We start from the raw sequence: 23,430 nt of genomic DNA, 5'->3' as shown, positions 1-23,430 counted from the left end.
AACAGCTAAAAGTTGCTGTTGACATTGAATCGCAATTATTTCAAATTGATCACAGTCCGTCAAATGGAGATACCCCTGAACCCGAAAAGTGACAGTCTCTTTAATAGCGCGTATTGAGCTTGCACACAGGCCGTGCAACGTGGCCTCATTGAGTTCACTAGTTTGAAAGAATGCCTGGGGCAATTGGTTCCGCTCAAACGCCAATCTCTATTCCAATTGTGCAAATGTGAGTGGCTGTCTACCTGCAGCAATCCTCCGTCCAATTTCCTCCCAGAATGTTCAATGGGAGCCATATGTTAATGTTGTTCTGAGCCAGATAATCCATCGACACCCTTGCTGTGTGAGGGCTGCAAACGTCGCTGGCGTTGTTGACGTGCCAAAATTGACCCCACATATGGCCTTCGGCAGTGGATTGCAGCAGCCCGAAGACGACGCCTAATCGTATCGCTTGGCACTGCTCCCATTGACCCATGAACTAATTAGGCTGTTGTTACTGTTGCTGTTTGAGTTCGGTTCCTTTAAATGAGTGATCCGGATGAACCGATCTTGCGCATGAGTTGTCACTCGTTGCGGACGATCAGCAGCAACCCCGGTTTGCTGATGATGCTGAACAAGTCGTGTAATGGTGGTAAGATGACAGCCCAATTGTCTGGCTAAAGCGGTTGCAGAGCTACCTCCGTGCAACTTTCCAATGACCATTCCCCTCTCTGCTTTGACGTTAGGCTAGGCATCGTTTGTAAGGCGTGTACACCCCCTATCGTCAATATTGAACTGTATTTTGACACAAACCTTTATAAAGGATACCTCAGAGTGAACTGCATGCTTTCCATCCAGAACCGTCAATGCACGTGCTAAAATTATGGTTTTGCTGCACTGTTGGTGTGTTTGTGCGAATGGTTCGTATGGACGTCAAATTGCATGACCTCATCTAATCTGGGATCATTACGTCACTTTACTACGAACGTTCCATAAACATGAACGCTTACCTTCATGACATTTCATTTTTTCGAAACTTGCGTTTCTTTTGCTGTTCAGTATATTAACTCAGTCACTCACTCACATCTCGCTAAATTCACACTTTGCTATATTCTAAGTCCCCATGGTCCCATGTACGGTGATCTACCTTCAGTTGTTGGCAATTTGTAGCCTATTTTTATTATGTATTGTCATGTATAGTTAAATTGTTTCAGATCTACTTACTAGTTCTAAATTTCTATCTGTGATAATCAAGTCGTTTTACTGTCCTTCGTTGACAGTTGTTTTTATAATTTACCTTTTATTATTATTATTAATCTATAACTTGATATAGTCACGATATGGCTGAAATATTGTTAAAGTGACTTTAAATTTTAACTCACTCACTCACTTTGCTAAATTCACACTTTGCTAAATTCAGCTTGGCTTCAGTGAGTCTTTTGAAGAAGGCTCTGATCGTCTTCAGGTGTTCCTCCAACTCCATGGAATGAGTGATGGTGTCATTGATGTAGGCACCAACTCCCACTAGATTACCGGTGATGTTGTTAGTGTGGCTAGTCAGCTGGCTGCAGCGTCTTGAGCCCAAATGGCATATCTTCGTGTTGATAGAGTCCATCTGGAGTCCCCAGAGCTGTAACACGTTTGGCATGCTGTGTCAGTGGATTCTTCGTTAAGCCAAACTTGTTGACGTACTTGGCTTCATCGATACTATCGATACGGTTATCAACTCTTGGTATTGGTTAAGCGCTAGCTTCAGAACAGCATTACACGTTCCATGTCAGTACTGCATCTGTTACTTCCTTCAGGCATCAGTAATACAAGGTAAAACTCCACGGCCAGTAATAATGAACCAACGTCTGGTCGGGGTTGATTCAGTATACTGTCAATCTGAGTAGAGTATTGATGTTAGTCTACGGTATCACGATGGTCTGTGACTGTAAACCCGCTTACCTCCTTACCAACACGAAAGGCTTCGTAAACACACAGACATACGAATGCACATGCAATTTCGAACGCAACCTATATACACAATCTCGACCAGTGAAGATTAGAGTTAGAACTGGTCTTCAGTAACCCATGCTTGTTGTAAGAGGCGACTTAGGGATCGAGCGGTCAGGCTCGCTGACTTGGTTGACATATATCATCATATGCCAAGTGTGTACAGCGATGCTCATGCTGTTGATGACTGGATTGTCTGGTCCAGACTTGATTATTTATAGTCCATCGCCATACAGCTGGATTATTGCTGAGTTCGGCGTAAACTAAAGTCACTCACTTACTTATACACAATTTCATTCACCTAAGGCTTACTGCACGATTGTGGTAAAGCGGTGGCATGCAATATACCTCTGTTGTCACCGAAATACTTCTGCACTATTACAAGTGGTTACACACGCAAAGCACGAACACGCACGCACGCACGCGCGCGCACACGCACACGCACCCTAACACACATCACTCTGGTTCGATCTTTGTTGCATGCAAGTTTGATGAGGTTAAAACTGGCATCATAAAGTTTACTGTCAAGTTCAAATGTAACAGAGTCAACATAATAGATCTTCACCTGATGTGAAGACACGCACGCAACGATATATACTCATGCTTCTCGCTCCAACCATCTTTAAAGTGATTTACCGTGTCACCTCGCCCTTGCTCACTGCACGAATCGCGTCGATGAACCCGTGTCATCGGCTCACTGCACACTGTTATAAGAGCACAGATTCATCTTTTGTTAGTATTAACTGTTGTACCAGGAAGATAATGTATAAAAGGAGTAAAATGATACACCACTGACATTTCTAAGAAGCCTAAAGAGTCTTCTGGGAAGATACATTCCAACCAAAAAAGCTCCATGCCTCGTCATCAAAGGCTAAAAACTTACAAATTCCCTTTGTTGTGAACAATTGAACATTGGCATGTTTATTGGTTTAAAGTCCTCTGCCCTGTACTCAGTACTTGCTTGTATTCTGTTTAAATGTAATTACACTAACTAGGGGTATAACTTACATCAGATCTTTAAACCAGACTTCCCGGTTGTGACATGCACTGATATAACCGGTCTTGGTACAACGACCCCTTTGTCGAACTTGGGGTAAGGTGTCCAGCTGTCCTGAACACGACATATAAACAAACATGGTAAACACAGATATGGTCTCCGGGAACGAAACTGTCAGTGTTGCAACAATAAAGTTGTTCGCGCTGTTGCGTTGGGAATTCAGCCTCGTATCATTCTACCTTTGTTGAAATTCTTGCTACAGACACGCATGAATCGAAGCGTTGGTTACAGACAAATCTCGGTAACTCAAGGTGTCGCATTCGTCTAAGAAACTGAACGATACCATCACAACTGTTAAATATTGGCAATATTCTATTCTGAATTTAAAAAAAACACGGCATATCACATAACAATGCCGTGCTACAATGTTGGCAATCCGCTATTCCCAAATCTCTCTATGCCGACACAACCCGAGAGAATACTATGATACAATGACGGTAGCCTACATGTTCCCTTTTCATGTTCCTGCAACAACGGATGACAGTATTGTCAGAGAATATTAGCGATCTACTTATCCCCTTTTCATGTTTCTGGGACAACTGATGACAAAACTGTTATAGAATGTTGACAATCTACTTGACCCTCATTTCATGTTCCAGGCACAGCCCAAAACAGTACTGTGATAGAATATTAGATATTTAATTGTGCCCTTTTCATGTCCAGGCACAGCCCAAAACAGTACTGTGATAGAATGTTAGCTATTTACTTGTGCCCTTTTCATGTTCCAGGCACAGCCCAAAACAGTACTGTGATAGAATGTTAGCTATTTACTTGTGCCCTTTTCATGTTCCAGGCACAGCCCAAAACAGTACTGTGATAGAATGTTAGCTATTTACTTGTGCCCTTTTCATGTCCAGGCACAGCCCAAAACAGTACTGTGATAGAATGTTAGCTATTTACTTGTGCCCTTTTCATGTCCAGGCACAGCCCAAAACAGTACTGTGATAGAATATTAGCTATTTACTTGTGCCCTTTTCATGTCCAGGCACAGCCCAAAACAGTACTGTGATAGAATATTAGCATTCTACTTTTCCCGCTTTTCATGAACCTCATACAGCCCCATAACAGCACCTGAAGCTACCACACTGCACCGAATCTACTATCAAATTGGTTGTTGTACGTCAATTGCTGAATTGAGTACATTGAGTGAGTGAGTGTGTGTGTGATATGATGATGATGTTGATGATGATGGAGGGGGGTGGGCGATGGGCAGGGTTAGATGTTGTTTACGAACTTAGCGTCATTCCAGGTAGACAATATACTTTCCACGTATATCGTATGCCGCGTTAAGCTCCTGTAAGTTCTTGCTGTAACATCTTTCCGATTCATGTCAAATATATCACAGTTTTAGTCCACGTTTTGTTCAGGGATGCATCCAACTCTATTCCAGCTGGATGACGACGGACAAAATGATAACGGGTCGGTCAACCCAGCGATTGATAAATTTTGAATAAAATATTAGCAAAAAAAACCCATTTTCCTAGTCTTAACTCTCTCGTTGCCGACTACATCTAAGCAACGACGCACGCCGTCGTGATTCCGTGACCCCTTATTACCCAAGTCACAGACCCTGATCCAGCTGGTCACCTCTCATGAAGCGGTTCGGGGGTGGGCGGGGAGAGGCTTTCCTAAATCAACAAATCTTAAAAAGGGTTATTTGAGATTTAAAGGATGTTATATCAACCACACATGTATCTCTACAACGGGATAAGATACAGTATAACCTCTCTTGTGTATTTGAATCGGACAGTGAATACAATATGTAGTGGCCATACAATTTCCCGAGTCCCGTGCTGGGATTCGAACCACGGACCTTCTGATCCCAAATCGGACGCCTTGTCCACATGACCAAAGAGGTTCACCCTGTCAGCATGCTGACAAGGTAAGGATGTCATCTGTGGGATGACTCCACGCCCTGCTACATACTCTCCCCCGTCAACAGAAGGCACATCCCGATCCGCATAGCACGGTACTGAGACATATTTTACTCAAATTTAATTCAGAAAAACTTTTTTATTCTGTGGAGGCGACGTTTCGACATAGATTCTAATGTCGTTGTCAAGCATTCTAAAATGCCCATCAAAGAAGTCAAATTTAATATCAACGTGCTCAGCCCCACATTGGGCGCCAATGTCGCAAGCATAACATTTACGAGTGCCGTGATGGGATTCGAAGCACGGACCTTCTGATCCCAAGTCGAACGCCTTGTCCACATGACCAAAGAGGTTAACCCCGTCAGCAAGCTGACAAGGTGAGGGTGTCATCTGCGGGATGACTCCACGCCCTGCTACAAAGATATCGGAATAGTTGTAGATGTTTCATTCAAGTAAATTGCAAATTCATATATAGTGGAAAATTCAAGAAGAAAACTGAATTTTTTGTTCTGTAACTAAACGTTTATCTGAAATTATAGACAGAGATTGGCAAATGACCATGCAATCCAATGCAAAGAGTATTGTTTTTTGTCCTTCACAAAAAAATCTTGTACTTAAACAGGGTGGCTGTATAGACGATCTTGCTAAATTCGGTCTGGGTTGGTGTAAACCGGTTTAACACAGTTGTTTAATCATATTGTATGCATGGCTTTTACTTGGGGCTTGATACACTTCAAGAAGCAGGAAGATGTCGGTCGAGCAAGATCATTGGTTGTCCTCGGGAACAGGATGTAGAAGGGGATTTTAGGTTGGAGTGTATAAAAGGGACCGCACATTTGGGGAAATCAACTTGGATCGACAAGCAGTTGCCAAGCCGTTTCGTTGTGAAGAATTCTCCCAGAGAGCCTCATCATGATTACCAAGGTAGATAGTCTTCATATTTTTCACTGTTTTCTACTTAACTTTCAATTCTGTTCTTCATTATTCTGAAAGGAACTTTAAACAGGAAAACCTCACTCAGGCACATTATACTTACTCGGAGTCGACAAGTCCTTATATTAGTTCTGTCAAACGATAGAAATGGTAACAAGTACAACCGGCTTTCACTGATTATTTGTGTGTGTGTGTGAGTGTGTGAGCCTTAGTTTTACGCCGCTTTTAGAAATATTCCAGCAATATCACGGCGGAGGACAATGAGCCACGATGAGCTTCACACATTGTACCCATGTGGGGAATCGAACTCGGGATTTCTGCCTGACCCTTTAACCACTAGGCCACCCCTTCACCCCATTTAAAAATATATATATATATATATATATATTTATATTTTCTTATATTTATTTGTATTTTTGTATGACACTGCCGGGGATCGGAATTTGCTAGTCCGTCCTCCTCGCAGACGCACCTAGAAGAACCTTCAGTAGCCCATGCTTGTCGTAAGAGGCGACTGACGGGATCGGGTGATCAGGCTCGCTGGCTTGGTTTGATACATGTCATCAGTTCCCCAGTTGCGCAGATCGATGCTCATGCTGTTGATCACTGGATTGTCTGGTCCAGACTCGATTATATACAGACCTCCGCCATATAGCTGGAATATTGCTGAGTAAACCTAAACTCACTCACTCACTCCTCGCAGACGCTTTATCCATACCATACCATAGAGGCGTCGGTGTTTCTGAGTTTCTTTTCTTTTTCACTTAAGTTTTGTCTCTGATCATTTAATAGGCATTTCTTAGCTGGTTTACGGACCAACATCTATATTATGCTGTAAGAGCGATCTTTGGGACAGATCCCATATATACTATACTTTACCTATATTTATGTATATGTACTGTATGCACACAAACAAACAATTATGTGGTTTTGTACTCTGGGCCATGAGGCCACTATGCGAAATAAACTCTCTCGAAGTCAAACTATACCTTTGTCGAACAGGTCAGGTTTGTCACTCCGAAATTGGCTATTTCAGAATCAGCTTTGTTGTAGATACTTTACATACCGCAATGGGATTGACGTTTAAATTGTCGTTGCATCAATAATCATTATTGTTCGTATTTCATTCTTGGCGAGTCATTATTCCGAATACAATAATTTACCTTTTGTTTATTTTTTTCAGGTTGCAATCCTGACTCTTGTTGCAATAAGCATCAATGGCTGTTTTGGTATTCCCGTGATCCAAAATGTGAGTAGAAAACTATTTAACGAATATATAATATTCAAAGTTACGGACCTAAGGAATTGCTTGTCATAAGAAGGTATTGGTTGCAAAGTGAAGAGCGAAATTCTTAAACAGATACCACCCACGTACAAGTTGATGCAAAGTAGTAATTCTGGGTTCGATTCCAGGATTCACACTGATTTCTGGTTTGTCACCACCATGTCCGTGATCAGGAATTTCAACGACACTGTTATCCCCCTTCCACTGACGTGATCAGGAGTTTCAGCAACACTGTTATCCCCCTTTCACTGACGTGATCAGGAGTTTCAGCAACACTGTTATCCCCTTTCCACTGACGTGATCGACTAAGAAATGTACTGTTAAACAGTTTAAAACGCAAGAACGAAATTTCACAATAGATTGTCATCTTGTTCTCTCCACTATTATATATGGTATTCTGTATATTATTTGCAAATGTATATTTGTATGTGGGCCGGAGGCCTTCAATACAATAAACTCTTTTGACTTTGACTTTGACACTGACGTGATCACGAGTTTCAGTGACACTGTTATCCCCCTTCCACTGACGTGATCAGGAGTTTCAGCGACACTGTTATCCCCCTTCCACTGACGTGATCAGGAGTTTCAGCGACACTGTTATCCCCCTCTCACTGACGTGATCAGGAGTTTCAGCGACACTGTTATCCCCCTTCCACTGACGTGATCAGGAGTTTCAGCGACACTGTTATCCCACTTCCACTGACGTGATCATGAGTTTCAGCGACACTGTTATCCCCCTTCCACTGACGTGATGACAAAGAATATTGTTTAAAGTAGCCATAAATGTAACAAAGTCACTCTCTCAAGTGGGCACCTTTCAATAGCTATCTCTCTTTGATTTACTCCTATAGTTTAGTTCCGAGATTGTCTTTGGCACGAATTCAACGCACTGTAACATATCGTCTGCATGTTTCAACAGTGCACCCTTGTGGACCTTGGAGATGACGTAGAAGCTCTGACGTGCGGTTCCGAGACGGTAACGAGGTTCAAGAACGGAACACTCATCGACACACAGTATTTCGCGAACGAGGTGAGAGTTTATGATTTGAGATTCAACTTCACGACTCTGCTAGTCTTGCTCTCAATGTTTCAATGCTTAAACGACGCAATGTTAAAGACTCGTGGTGTTGAAACCAACATATTATTTATTCATGGAGAAACTGAAATGTATATCCTTTCTTCCCACTTCCGTTTTCATGTACATACACATATAATTAATAGTTTGTGCAAAATACTTACGTTTCGTTGTGTTCATTGTAATTATTTGCAATCTGATGAGCTGTATGGGTCACGTGCTATTTCATTCATTTCTCAGTGAATGTAAATTATGAAGCCACGCCCACAGAAGCTTATGTCAATAACAAATAATCACAGATATTCTCATGCATGGGACTTCTCGTCGCTATTGCTGACCCGTGAAGGTCCGGGTTAGAATATTGATCTTCAGTAACCCTTTGCTTGTGGTAAGAGGCGACTAACCGGATCGGGTGGTCAGGCTCGCTGGCTTGGTTGACACATGTCATCGGTTCCCAATTGTGTAGATCAATGCTCCTGTTGTTGATCATTGGATTGTCTGGTCCAGACTCTTATTTACTGACCGCCGCCATATAGCTGGAATATTGCTGAGTGCGGCGTAATACTAAACTCACTCACTCACGCTATGGCTGAAATGATGCCGATGGAACGTGACACTCAACTCAAGTCTAACGGAAGTTGATTGTATATGAGGAATGAAACAGCAAATATGCGGGGTCGCTGCCCCCGGTTCTTTAAATCGGAATCATGAAGTTTGCACATCATTTTATCGATTCATACCTCTTTGAACTGAGACCTTAAGAATTGAATAAATTCTGTCTGTCTGTCTGAACGCAAAACATTTTTTCACAGACGCTTTCGGTTCTCCAACTTACAAACGAGACATCGGCATGCTATCTTCACCGTTCGGTCCCCTTACCAGATGGAGTAAGTATACATATATTTCACACTTTCGCAGTTCTTCTCTCCGATATTTCCTTTATTTCACGATTTAACGCCTATTTGATAGTGGTTCATAAACACGCTTTCATGATTGTCTGAATCGCATATTGAAAGTGGTTCACTAACACGACTGACATGATTTCGTAACATGACGGAATTGGTGAGCCTTATTTATCAATCATTCCGTCAACAGATTGACTTTGCGCAAGCGTCAGAGTCCGATGTCAGAGAAGAAGCCAACGCTGAAACATCTGCCTCCATCGTCGCTCTGGTCCCACAATGTGCAGGACGTGTTGTCTATGAGCTGGTGCCTGAAACAGATACAACCACCACAGGTACGTGGATCGTGCTCGTAATATCAATCACCGTATTGTCTCGTCCAGACCCGGTTATTTACAGACAGCCGCCATTTGACAGGAGTGAGTTAAGATTTTTAAGTCACATCGACAGTATTTCAGCCATTTCGTGACTAAAACAAGTTATGGGTTCATAATACATAAAGGTAAATTTATATACTGTCAGCGACAGTAAAAACAACTAGAATATGACAGATATTAATTTAAAACTAATAATTCTATTTTATTAACTAGATGACAATACAATATCATATAAAAACACGCTATAGATTGTCAACAAGTGAAGTTAGATCTCTATACTAGGGACCAAGGGGACTTACAATTTTTATTTGCTTCCTGCATGGGCCCTAGCTGGATTTATACCATCCCATCAGATGTTAGCAATTGTAGACGAATGTAGAAACTTATTAAATTGAAATATATAATACGAGTAAAAACTGGTAGATATATAAATGCCTTAAGACACTATGGATATTGCTTCGGCGTTAAAAACACCCGAACAAAACAAATCTCATACATGTACATACAAAAAGGAAACCAATGGACCTCGTTCATAAACTGCCGTTGTGGGTTACGTTAACGCGGTAGGCCCATAATTGGTGTTTTACATCGTCATCTGATACTAAATGCAGCTTGCACATCATCTATGGAGCTTGCACATCATCTATGTAAGAAAGGTACATACTTATAACGTTCACCCCATGAAGTACTTAGTATGGTGATCCACCTTCAGTTGTTGGCAGTCTATAGCCTGTTTATATATTGTATCGTCTTGTATAGTTAAAATGTTATAAATACATTTACATCTGTGATAAAATATTTGTTTTTTCAGTCCATCGCTGACATGCTTTTTTAAAAAAGATTTACCTATAATCATTATAAATATAGAACTTGATATAGTCACAATATGGCTGAAATACTGCCGATGTGACTTAAAATTTTAACTCACTCACTCACTTATGCGATTGTGCATATCACTAGCGCTGTATCGACACTCCATATCACCAGTTGTTAACAGAATTGCTGGGATGAAAGCATTAATATGGAACACAAACTGACGAAGAGCAGTAAATACGATTGAAAAGTTTTGTCAAAACTCGGTTACAAATGTCATTTAAATTTCTTACGTGCTGCGGGGGTCCGGCCATGTTATAATTTTCGAAGATCATATCATTCTGAAAGTTGTTCTCATTTCCACAGAAAAGTTGATATATGTATTGCATGCATTAATCCACGGGAAATGATATCGTTGTAATTTCTTCCCTTGCTGCATTGATATTAATATTCATATATATTCCTCATTGCAGGTCGAAAGAAGAGATGGTGTCGGTATATTTACCGTTGCTATTACAGATACATACGTAGATGGGGCAGATGGTATATCTATTGGTATTGCAGATATCGCCTTTACTGCTAATTGATCAAATTTGCTGGGCTAAATCCAAAGTCTTTGCATTAAAGAAACCTTCCTCTTGCTCATAGATTATTTTGTCATCTGTTGTATTTAGCTATTCGTATTAAGGATGCTCTCGGTAGGACCAAAATGAAATAGTTGGAAAGTTTTGTATTTGTCAAAGCTGACTTGAAACAAAAATAAAGAACAATTACCATGAAAAATGAGTTGTGTTTCCGTTTGTGTGTACTGTTTTTATTTATGGTACAATTAGCGCTCGTTAACTCGAGGTTCTTCTTCTGGTAACTCGACATCATCCACATTTCTGAATGAGAACGTGGTGCAAATATACATACGAAAGACAACATCACCTTAAACGGTTGAGATTGTCTAGTTGATGATGTTTCAAAGTATTATGTAAAACATCCAAAGAAGGAAGTTTACACAAACCATAACACCAGAAGCCTGTGTCCTTGTTTGACATTCCAGTCGTATTGATCACAAGGACATACATGTATTGCAGTCCCATCAAAATACCCGGAATCACAAATAACTGACATACTAAAGAAGGTAGACACCTGGTGTTTTGGGATTAGTTCCCCACAAAAATAGCTACCAAAATTAATTTTAAGTTTGAGGTTACAAACATTGTATTCTGACCAGCAAAAGAAACGCAATTCAAGAAATCAAAACAATTGTGTTCAAGTATCAAATCCAAACTCGTGCTGAAACCGTGTAAGTTTCTGCTATAAATAGATTAATAGCCAATTTTTACTTTGTATTGTTCAAAATAGTTTTCTTCTTTTTAAAGATGTATCCTAGCTAGTTTTACTCTTTATGTGATAGTATTGTTTTTACTGTAATTTGCCAACAGAAACCGAGGAAACGTTATTTCTTATCAGTCGCGAACATCTTAACTCACTCAAAGCTCGAGTATGAGAAGTACATGTTTACGTAAAATCGTCAATGTCAATTAGTCTATAAATTGTCAACATCAGCGGTGTCTGAACACTAACTATTGTTTGTGGGAAGGTGTTCGAAATCGGTGTAAAATCAGTTAAATCTTGAACACTCAGATGATCGAAACATTTGATTGTGCACTTCTTAATGGCTGTTTTACTGAAAAAAGAAACTTACGACATATCACATCTCCACTCATGGATATAGTGTAATTTGCCAGTTTACCATATATTTGAAAGAATCCAGATACATGTGTTATGTTTAGAATGGATAAATATTAATTACTTGTGGAGATTGGAAAATACTTTATATCTTGGATTAATGCGTGCAGATCATGATTATGATTCATTGTGATCATTATCAGTGATCATGATTGCGTCAACACGATTCCAAAATGAAAGATGAACATACTGACATACTTTGCCCATCAAGCCCTGTCCATCCATACAGATTTACTGACTTACATTGTCCATTAGGCCATGTACATGCATACAGATTTGCTGACATACATTGCCCATTAGACCATGTACATGCATACAGATTTGCTGACATACATTGCCCATTAGACCATGTACATGCATACAGATTTACTGACATACATTGTCCAAAGAGGTGAAAGAGGTGAAAGAGGACCAGAATTGGGCTTCACACAGTGGGGAATTAAACCTGGGGCTTCAGTGTGACGAGCGAACGCTTTAACCACTAGGCTACCCTACCGAACCTCGTTTTCCGGGAGAGGGGAGGTTCGACATTAACATGTGACACATACATTTGTTGTTTCCTTCACTCGGATCTCCTTTTAAGGGGACACAGCTCGTAATCGCAATGATGTGAAAACGAAACTGAAAATTCTCATTAAGGTGTACAAAATAGTTATTCTTCTGAAAACCGATAATCTCATAAACATTACAAAAACAAAATTAGTTTTTCTAATCATAAGAAAGCTTTACTTTAAAATCCATTGTAATCCAGCCCGACTATTACACAAGCACGTGTATATGAATCCGTGTTCGCAAAAAGACACCTGACCCACCGATAGCACCCGTAACAAACCCACGCAAAAGCCGATTTTTCACCCTATAAAATCCCGGAAACGAATGATACCAGTCAAAATGTGGAATTGTATTGTACATCATCTTTATCAATGTCATCCACATGTCAAGGCGCTCCTGAAGTGTTCTATGAGTGAGTATGGTTTTAGCAATATCCCAGCAATATCACTGTGGGGAACACCAGAAATGGGCTTCACACATTGTACCCATGTCAGTGGTGGTTTATTTTCGGAGAAATAAGGAACCTCTACATCCTCTTATAATTGATAATGCAGAAATTGAAAGGGAGGACCGTTGCAAATATCTCGGTGTTATTTTAGAATCAAAACTTTCGTTTTCAAAACACATCGATCACATTTACAAAAAATGCCAACAGCGACTTTATTTTCTTCGCCGCTTATGGAACTTTTCTATTGACAAAACCATTATGACCGTTTTTTATCAAACCATTATACAAAGTGTGCTGACCTACAATTTTTTATGTTGGTTTGAGATCTGTCTGCAAAAAAAACCAACAAACTTTTCAAAATTGTTAATACTGCCAACAAACTTACTGGAGTGTCTTTCGAGTATATCCCCTTTATTTATGAGCGTCAGATTGTTAAAAAGGCAACTAAAATTAGATTTGATAGTACCCATATTTTATCTCAACATTTTCAACTACTTCCATCTGGAGGCCGCTTTCGATTACCTTCCCTTAAAACAAACAGAGCTCGACAGACCCGGGCCTTAAACTTGACGAGCGAACGTTAATAGAATCATTAGGCTACACACACACGCACACACGCACGCACGTACACACACACACTGTGTAAGAGCGAACTGTGTTTCTTATACAGTGTATCCTACCTTTTGGTAGGTGCCACGGAAGTTAGTTCATGCTTGGTGCTGCCATTAATGGAAATTAGAAACGTTCTGTTAAATAAATCCCGTTATTTCAGTGTCCATTAAGTGGATTTGTATAACTTAAACCTTCAGAGATGAGAATTACCTTCATTCCTGTTTAACAGAAACCAACTCCATAACTTAAAAAGAAAAACGCTAATTTCTAAACGGTTGATAAAATAACGGTTGAAAACGGTTGATAAAATACAAACCACCATTCCAACAGCTGAAAGCTTCAGATTGCTGCAGAGCTAACACCAAAGCAAGATTTTCTTCATCAATGGTGGGATAATATTTCTATAATTTCTCATAATGCATCAGTACAACATGTCAGCTCCAGGACCAATGCCACCAGCATCTATTTCCACTTGAAAGGTTTCTCAAAATATGGTGCTTGAAGAACAGGATAATTCACGAGTATGGGATCATTTTTCTCAAAGCAGTCTACAATTAATGTCCCAAACAAATTTCAGTCTTTAGCCAAGCAGAGTTGTGGGAAGGCTGCCCCAAGTGAAACATTTTGACCAGAATTATGGCAGTAACCACCCATTCCCAGAAATTCACACTTTGCTTCTTATCTAAACTCACTCACTCCTCGCAGACGCTTTATCCATGCTTATACAGAGGCGTCGGTGTTTCTTAGCTTCTTTTGTCTTTTTCAGTTAAATTTTGTCTCTGATCATTTAATAGGCATTTCTTAGCTGGTTTACGGACCAACATCTATATTATGCTGTAAGAGCGATCTTTGGGACAGATCCCATATATATACAGGGATTAAGTAATAACAGTAATTTATAGCTTTACCTATATTTATGTATATGTACTGTATGCACACAAACAAACATTTATGTATTTTTGTACTCTGGGCCATGAGGCCACTATGCGAAATAAAATCTCTCGAAGTCAAACTATACCTTTGTCGAACAGGTCAAGGTTTGTCACTCCGAAATTGGCTATTTCAGAATCAGCTTTGTTGTAGATACTTTACATACCGCAATGGGATTGACGTTTAAATTGTCGTTGCATCAATAATCATTATTGTTCGTATTTCATTCTTGGCGAGTCAGTATTCCGAATACAATAATTTACCTTTTGTTTATTTTTTTTAGGTTGCAATCTTGACTCTTGTTGCAATAAGCATCAATGGCTGTTTTGGTATTCACGTGGTCCAAAATGTGAGTAGAAAATTATGTAACGAATATATAATATTCAAAGTGAAGATCGAAATTCTTAACCAGATACCACCCACGTACAGGTTGCTGCCAAGTAGTAATAACAGTGTCGCTGATAAGCTGAATTTGTCACTTGTTATTTCTTTTATTTCTCAGTGAATGTAAAATATAAAGCCACGCCCACAGAAGCTTATATCAATAACAGGATCATTCCTTCTAATCACAGATACTCTCATGCATTCTCGTCGCTACATGGCTGTACCCGTGAAGGTCCGGGTTAGAATATTGGCCTCAGTAACCCATGCCTGTCGTAAGAGACGACTAAAAGGGAACGGGAGGTCAGGCTCTCTGACATGGTTGACACATGTCATCGGTTCCCAATTGAGCAGATCGATGCTCAATCTGTCGATCACTGGACTGTCTGGTCACAGTCGATTATTTACAGACCGCCGCCATATAGTTGTGTGCGGCGTAACACTAAACTCACTCACTCGCTATATGGCTGAAATAGTGCTGATGCGACGTGAAACTCAACTCAACTCAAGTACGGAAGTTTATTGTATTTTTAGGAATGAAACAGCAAACACCCGGGGTCGCTCCCCCCTGGTTCCCCAATACGGAATCATCAACAGAAATCTTTGAACAAAAAACGTTTTCTTCACAGACCCTTTCGGTTCTCCAATTTGCAAACGAGACATCGGCATGCTATCTTCACCGTTCGGTCCCCTTACCAGATGAAGTCAGTACACAAAATATATAAATTATATATAATCACACTTTCTCAGTTATTCTCTCTGTGTTATTTCCTTTATTTCACCATTTAACGCCTATTTGATAGTGGTTCATAAACACTTGTTCATGAATGTCGGGAATAGTATATTGAAAACTAGTTCATTAATACGTATTAATGAATGTCGGGAATAGTATATGGAAAACTGGTTCATAAACACATATTTATGAATGTCAGGAATAGTATATTGAAAACTGGTTCATAAACACGTACATGTATTTATGAATGTTGGGATTGTACATTGATTGTGGATTATTTGCACGAGTCGCCATATAGCTGGAATATGCGGCGTAAAAATAAATTCACTCTTTATGAATGTAGGAATCGCACTTTCTTTTCGTTTAGTCATGATATTTAAGATGGCGGAATTGGTGAGCCTTTATTTATCAATCATTCCGTCAACAGATTGACTTCGTGCAAGCGTCAGAGACCGATGTCAGACAAGAGGCCAACGCTGAAACATCTGCTGCCATCGTCGCTCTGGTCCCACAATGTGCAGGACGTGTTGTCTATGAGCTGGTGCCTGAAACAGATGCAACCACCACAGGTACCTGGATCGTGCTCGTAATATCAATCACCGTATTGTCTCGTCCAGACCCGGTTATTTACAAACAGCCGCCATTTGACAGGAGTGAGTTAAGATTTTTAAGTCACATCGACAGCATTTCAGCCATTTCGTGACTATAAACAAGATATGGATTCATAATACATAAAGGTAAATTTATATACTGTCAACGACAGTGAAAACAACTAGATTATGACAGATTTTAATTTAAAACTAATAATTCTAAAATCTATTTTTTTAAACTAGATGACAATACAATATTATATAAACACAGGCTTTATATTGCCAACAAGTGAAGTTAGATCACCATACTAGGGGCCAAGGGGTCTTACAGTATATTTACTTCCTGCATGGACCCTAGCTGAATTTATACCATCCCTTCAGATGTTAGCAATTGTAGACGAATCTAGAAAAATATTTAATTGAAATATATAATACGATTAAAAACTGGTAGATATATAGACACCTTAAGACACAGGGGATAGTGCTTCGGCGTTAAAAACACCCAAACAAACAAATCTCATACATGTACATACAAAAAGGAAACCAATGGACCTCGTTCATAAACTGACGTTATGGGTTACGTTAAGTTAACGCGGTAGGCCCATGATTGGTGTCCTCCATAGTCCTATGATACTAAATGCGGCTTGCACATCATTTATGGCTATGGCTATGGAAGAATAGCACTGGTACAAATTTACAACGCTCACCCCATGAGATTGTGCTTATCACTAGCGCTGTATCGACACTCCAAATCACCAGTTGTTAACAGAATTGCAGGGGTGAAAGCATTAATATGGATCACAAACTGACGAAGAGCAGTAAATACGATTAAAATGATTATATTCAAAACTCGGTTACAAATGCCATGTAAATTTCTTATGTGCTGCGGGGGCCCTGCCATGTTGTAACATACGGAGATCATATCATTCTGAAAGTTGTTCTGATTTCTACATAAAAACATAGGGCAAAGTTGATATATGTATTGCATGTATTAATCGATGCTTCGTGGGAAATAATATCGTTGACATTTCTCCCTTTGCTGCATTAATATTAATATTCATATATTTCTCTTTGCAGGCCGAAAGAAGAGAGGGTGTCGGTATCTTTACCGTTGCTATTTCAAATACATACGTGTATGGGGTAGATTATATAGCTATTGATATTGGAAACATTGGCTTTACTGTTAATTGATCACATCAATGATATGCTGGACCAAATCCAAAGTCTTTGCATCAAACAAACTTTCTCTTGCATAGATTATTTTGTCATCTGTTGTATTTAACTATTCGTATTAACGTTGCATCTAAGCAGTACCAAAATTGAGTAGGTGAATAGTTTTGTAGTCAAAAAATGACATGAAACAAAAATAAACAGTACTGAGCATGAAAAATGCTAGGCAGTGAAGCATGAATACCCAACTCGGACACATTATATTGAGTCCGAGCCGACCAGTCCTTGTTGTACCCATTAATGCCGAGCGCCAGGCAGGGACCAACAAGTACCATATTTTAACGTCTTTTGGTATGACGCGGTCGGGGATCGAACCCGCAGCCTTCCGCTCTCCCACTACACCACGTAGGCGGTTGCAACTGCTTCAGACTCCGTAGTTTTAACTTTGTTGTCCAAAGTCCAATCTTTCATCAGAAAACAATAATTAAACACTTGTGCAAATAAGATGTCCATACATGTATTTGCATGTTGCGTTGTTTTGGTTTTTGTGAAGCATATCTAGCATGGTACTGAATATGCTGTAAATCTTCAGCACTCTCGTGCTACAATTTACAACATTATTGCCATATACCAACGGTGATTGTCCCTGGTGGTTTGCTCTTAAAGCCGGCAGCGAAGTCCTCCCTTATAAAAAAGAATAGAAGTAATATCCACATTGGACTACAGCATCCTCTCTTTCTCCACAGAAACCCTTCTCCAGAATGACTTTCAAAGGGTAGCAGGAAACAGAATTTCCACACGAGCAACTCGGAGCAGGCTCCATGAACATGGATGAAATCCCGTAGGCCACTGCAGAACATCCCACTGACGGTACAACGATGGGTTTGGGCAAATCAGCATCGCAACTTGAGAGTCATTCGTTGACGCAACGTCCTATTTACAAATGAATCGAGATACAGACCTTGAATGATGGTAGGGTGGGTGTGCGTGGCGGAACAGGGGTGAACAATATGAGATGATATTGATTTTCGCCACGCCAACAATCACGCCCGCACGGCTTTCCCTCCACAATTCCCGATCTTCATACAAATGAGCATGTTTGGGAGTTTTGGGGAGGCGTGTTTATGTGTTCAACCACAGAACCTGAATCATCTTCAGCAGCTATTTGGGAGAAAATAGATCTCTCAAAGACAGCTTGATCGCTTGATAAGGCATCAATTCCAGTGAAAGGCATACAACTTAATGAGTATGTTCTATTTAGCTGGAGACTCTGCCAGTACCCGCATCTCTGCTCTGACTTCCAAGTGCACATGCAGTGATAGGTTTTGCGAGTTTTACAAGGGATCTGCGTTTCAGCACTCAAATGTTTGCTATTGTAAGTGACTTTATCATCAACATTGCAAAAAATATTCTTGATCTGTCTTTGTCACCAAATCTCTCTTAAACAAATGTGAAGATACCTAAGTCAAAGAATTTATGTAAATATGTTTGGTATCTCTCCAATGTGTCAGTAGCTCTGCTGATGTAACACAAATTCTTGAAAAGGCAATAAAGTATTATTCTATTCTATTCTATATGCTGGTTTGTTCTCGTTTACTCATATCAATACAATAACCGTATCACATTTTGTAATTGTTGCATTAATAACCCCTTTCTAATAGATTCCGGGCGAATGGGCTTGCCACATACGTTCCATTTCTCTTCTTGAATATGAGAGGTGACGTAAAGTGTGGCCGAATTCTGTTCGTTGTGGCATAATGAGATATTGTACGTGCGATTCATTCATAGCCCATCACACATTTTGTTGTGCAGATGTTTTGTGGAAATTGCGAGTTTTGTGAACATGCATGGAGCTTGGCACGCTATAGTACTGTCGGAAATAGAAAAAAAACCCTGTATTTTCTCATTTATCTCTACAGTTTATGTAGTTGATATGTGAAAGTGTGAAATATCTGTTAAACTAAGTTCGGCTTAACTACAGTCTCGGTGGTAGAGAGATAGGAAACGGAGAAAAAGGACTTTACTGAGGGGAAATTAGTGCAGAAATGAGACTTATTTGGAACTGACCATGGCTTTATGCAAATTAGTGTGCGACGATATTGTATTACGTACAAAGGACACTTTTTAAAGGACACTAATTTGAAATTAGACGTAGATTCATTATAAACGATAGCTGAGGTAAAAAATAATAACTTTTATGCCGAAACTATTAAGGATGTAGCTACCATGCAGTCTCACTGTCACTATAAAATGAAACAGATAGGATGGGCCGTCTCAAAAGCTTGGGGATAGAGATATCAGCTAAGATAAGACAGTCCTTTAGGGCAATTATACTGGAGAGGTACACGGCATGTCATAACAATTTACAAATAATATCCAGTCCTGTCGATCTTCGGGTGGTCATGCCAACTATATACTACGATGCTTTTCTATGGTTTTCGGGTATCATACTCTTTTACATATCTCAACATAAACTATATGAAACTATATGAAAGAAGGACACGTAAGATGTTAATCAATAGATGAGACATAGTCAACACACATGAAAAGCACAAAATATCTTTGCGATGACCCCTTGTTCCTGTAGGCAGCACGTGCATTTCATGCCAGGTTAGTCGACGGTCCGTCGTCATACCTGGCTGAGCCACCTAATTGCCATCTATAGTCTGATCTATTGTTTTCAGCACCTATTCCAGTTTTGCCCGAATTTACGAGTAAACATGCTTTTCTGGATATCGTATTACGCATCCCACTGAACGCCCAGTTAGGCCAAAGTGGGTTATTTCGACATATGCTATTTGCAATTGTGTGAATTTTAGGGATACAGAGTAACAGCCTTAAAACAGTTTTTTTCTATTTCCGACAGTACTTTTGATGATTTTGACATTCCAGATAGGTTAAGGTATGGGACCCCAAAACAACACATAGCTGCCCCAACAACAAGAATATATTCTAAAAACAAAATAAAAACATTTTGGAATGTTGTAGGGTACAAAGTCAACTTGCTCTTAGCATCCTGCTGTATTTGAATCTCAAATTTCAAATAAAATCAAACGTTTATTGCATGAAGGCCATAGGCCCATTAACATGAAGCAGAAGCATGTTATTCTAAAGAAGAAGCATGCTATTTAATTAATGTGTCATCCACTGTCCAGGGTAAAAAGTACAAAAAATGAAACAATAAAATGAACTAAGGTGCACACTCGCCGGCCAATTTTACTTGAGTAATATTAGATAATATTAGAAAACAACACCTCACGTCGACAGTTAACAAACCAGACAATCAAACACATAATGACCATGTTCTAGAACTGAGATAAAAGTTACTGTGTACTGCTGTGTGTTTGGCTCTTGAAAAAGGCTTTGAGGATACAGGGGACTTTGGTAGATGTGTTGTGCTGGTGCATACTGGTCTAGGGGAGGTAACTCTGTTTCAAGAGAATAAACATGTGTTATTCGTCAGCACTCGTGTTGGTCACGAATGATCAAGTGCATGGACTTCACTTGCTACACAGGGCATGTGTATTCGCGACCAATTCAAGACCATGCCGGATACCGACACGTGCCCCTTTGGAAGGATTTCATATTGCCGCATGAACATCAAAACTACTTCAAGCAAGAACGATAATCTATTCCGGTTCCAATGGTACTTAATACAAATTACAGCATGTGCTCGCAAACAGTCAGCCATCTTAACACAAAAGAAGATTGTAACCATTCCTGAAAATATATTCGGACCTACTTGTAATAAGACGGATGGAAAATAATGTATCATTTTACTGTCTGATTATACAGTACAACCAGAAATTATTGAGAATTTAAGATTGTAATTTATTTTTTTATTCGCTCATTACTCACGTATTAAATTAGACTATTAGTAGAACATAACTCCAGATTCAAAGACAGGTGAACAGTTAGTATTTTGTCAAGTCACCATGGGCAGCAATGCAGGCTTCAATGCGACGGGGCATACAACTGATCAAAGAAAATAGAAAGTCATGGTCCATGCTGTCCCAATATCGAAGCCACCACTTTTTTCACTTCAGCAAAATTTGTCAGATTTTTCTTATTGACACTTTTCTTCATAAGTCCCCAAACATTTTCTATTGGATTTAGGTCAGGGCTATAGCTTGGCCAATCTAACAATGTCATATTTTGGGTCCGAAACTAGGCCTGTAAATGCTTTGAACGATGTTTTGGTCGTTGTCCTGATGGAAAATCCAAAAATGTCCATAGAACACGTGAGCAGATGGAGGTAAATGTCCCTCTAGAATATCTGTGTACCGCTCACTGTTCATATTCCCTTCCAATACACAGAGGGGCGTTGCCCCTAACACAGATATGCCACCCCACACGTTAAATTTCGGACTGTACTTTGGGCGCTGATACAAAGGTTTTTCAGTTTGTTTGGTCCAGAATTTCAGTCTATTAGGAAACAGCCACACAGAACTTTCATCTGAGAAAATCACATCGTCCCAGTTAAATTTCTATGCTGTAAACACCACTTCAACCTTTGCTCCTTTTGTTCAGGTTTCATGATCGGCGATGGAATTCCTCGACTTTTCTGCCAACCCATTGCATGCAGCTCAGTTCCAATTGTCTCCTTACAGACAGCCGCAGTTCCTTTATCAATCATATCCAGCCTTAAGTTTTCTAAACTCCTGTCACCGACAGTCAATTTTTTGGGCCTACCTGCGCCTCCCTTGTGCTCAATGCCATATCCATTTGCGATATTTTTCAAAACACGATAAACAGTGGACAAAGGGATGCCTGTTCTACTTGAAATCACTTTAGCTGATCTGATGTCCTTGTTATAATACTCTCAAATCAACTTCCGCTTCTCTAAATCATCCATACTGAGGATCACTAAAAATGTCGTCTGCTAGCAAGTAAACAAAGGGGGATAACTCTTCACAAACTAATGAAAAAGGATTAACTGAGTTGTCTCTCTTGAATGAAACCAAGCACTTGATAGCTGGTCAAGGTTGTTTATACTAGAAATCCTATTAAACATATTCCTAAAATTCTCAATAATTTCTGGTCATACTATATGTTTCAAAGTGTTCGGTTTTAAATAATAAATTACAGCTATCATAATTTCGTTATATACCTCTGATTTTCCAACACAGTACGTTTATCCCCATTCCACTATAACCACGTTATTACTTATGTTGCAGCTATTCGCAGCTTGTTCAACTATAAAGAATAACTGCTCACAAGTGCTGCCGAAAATTTAGATAACACCTGCCTTATCCCGTGCGGGTTTCTCGTTAAACATTGTCTCCAACAACAAATATGTGCTGGACGAGGCGACAGTATACTTTGGTCATGCTTATTAGAGTTTCTTCGCTGTTCGTTATTGTAAATTAATACATGAGATACTTACCCTTTTCACAAACACCTGATGTCATACACGTGTCCTGTCCATATACCTTTTATCACTTCTTGGCTTTTTTCTAGTGTCGGTTTCACCAGTTAACCGAGACTTGTAATTCTCTGGCGATGAAGTGACATGGTAAATGATAATGTCAAGGCTTTCGAGGCAGGGGAGAACATCTTAGTCAAAATACAAATGCCAATTATCAGGACAAACTTTCCAATACCTGTTGAAACAATGATGGCACCTTGAATATGACGCCAAATCGATTAGTAATGACTATGTAGTATGTACCGCCGAAAGAGAGGTACATATGTCTATGACCATAAGGACTGTATGTTGTTAGCCAACAAAAGCAGAGTCGATTGTACAATTCCGACTGTATCATGAGTATGTGTTTGACTGTTTGTTTAACACAGCAGTAGTACAACTATATCCAGTGGCAGATATGAGAGAGGATGTTTTTATGAATCGTTATCAAATAGTGATGGCACCAGGCCCCGATTTCTCGAAACAAACTTAAGTTTTCACTCAAATCTCAAACTGAGTTTGACAATTTGAAACAGCCCAATTTTCCTCAGCTCCATTTTAAAAATAAAAAGAAGCC

General features: G+C 39.7%; 1 protein-coding gene across 5 annotated transcripts in view; it reads left to right on the top strand.

The window, feature by feature from the left end:
- The first annotated feature begins 5,710 nt into the window (after positions 1-5,710).
- Positions 5,711-23,430, top strand: part of LOC124268142 — a 56,924-nt gene continuing 39,204 nt past the window's right edge. The window contains exons 1-6 of one of the 5 annotated variants that reach the window (XM_046703163.1): positions 5,711-5,829; positions 7,022-7,087; positions 8,043-8,153; positions 15,583-15,657; positions 16,114-16,255; positions 17,354-17,462. In XM_046703163.1, the coding sequence (XP_046559119.1) occupies positions 5,818-5,829; positions 7,022-7,087; positions 8,043-8,153; positions 15,583-15,657; positions 16,114-16,255; positions 17,354-17,436 (489 nt within the window). In that variant the 5' untranslated portion in view covers positions 5,711-5,817 and the 3' untranslated portion in view covers positions 17,437-17,462. Of the gene's footprint in view, positions 5,830-7,021; positions 7,088-8,042; positions 8,154-9,010; positions 9,086-9,293; positions 9,436-10,763; positions 11,074-15,582; positions 15,658-16,113; positions 16,256-17,353; positions 17,463-23,430 lie in introns of those variants that run through there. The other 4 variants (XM_046703162.1, XM_046703159.1, XM_046703160.1 and 1 more) reach the window with 4 other exon arrangements.

Source organism: Haliotis rubra, unplaced genomic scaffold, assembly GCF_003918875.1.
Source record: "Haliotis rubra isolate DU_JTF1 unplaced genomic scaffold, ASM391887v1 Scf1364, whole genome shotgun sequence".
NCBI classification, from domain to species: Eukaryota; Metazoa; Mollusca; class Gastropoda; order Lepetellida; family Haliotidae; genus Haliotis; species Haliotis rubra.
Note: the sequence above shows the minus strand (reverse complement) of the source record. Positions and strands in the feature narration are given on the sequence as shown.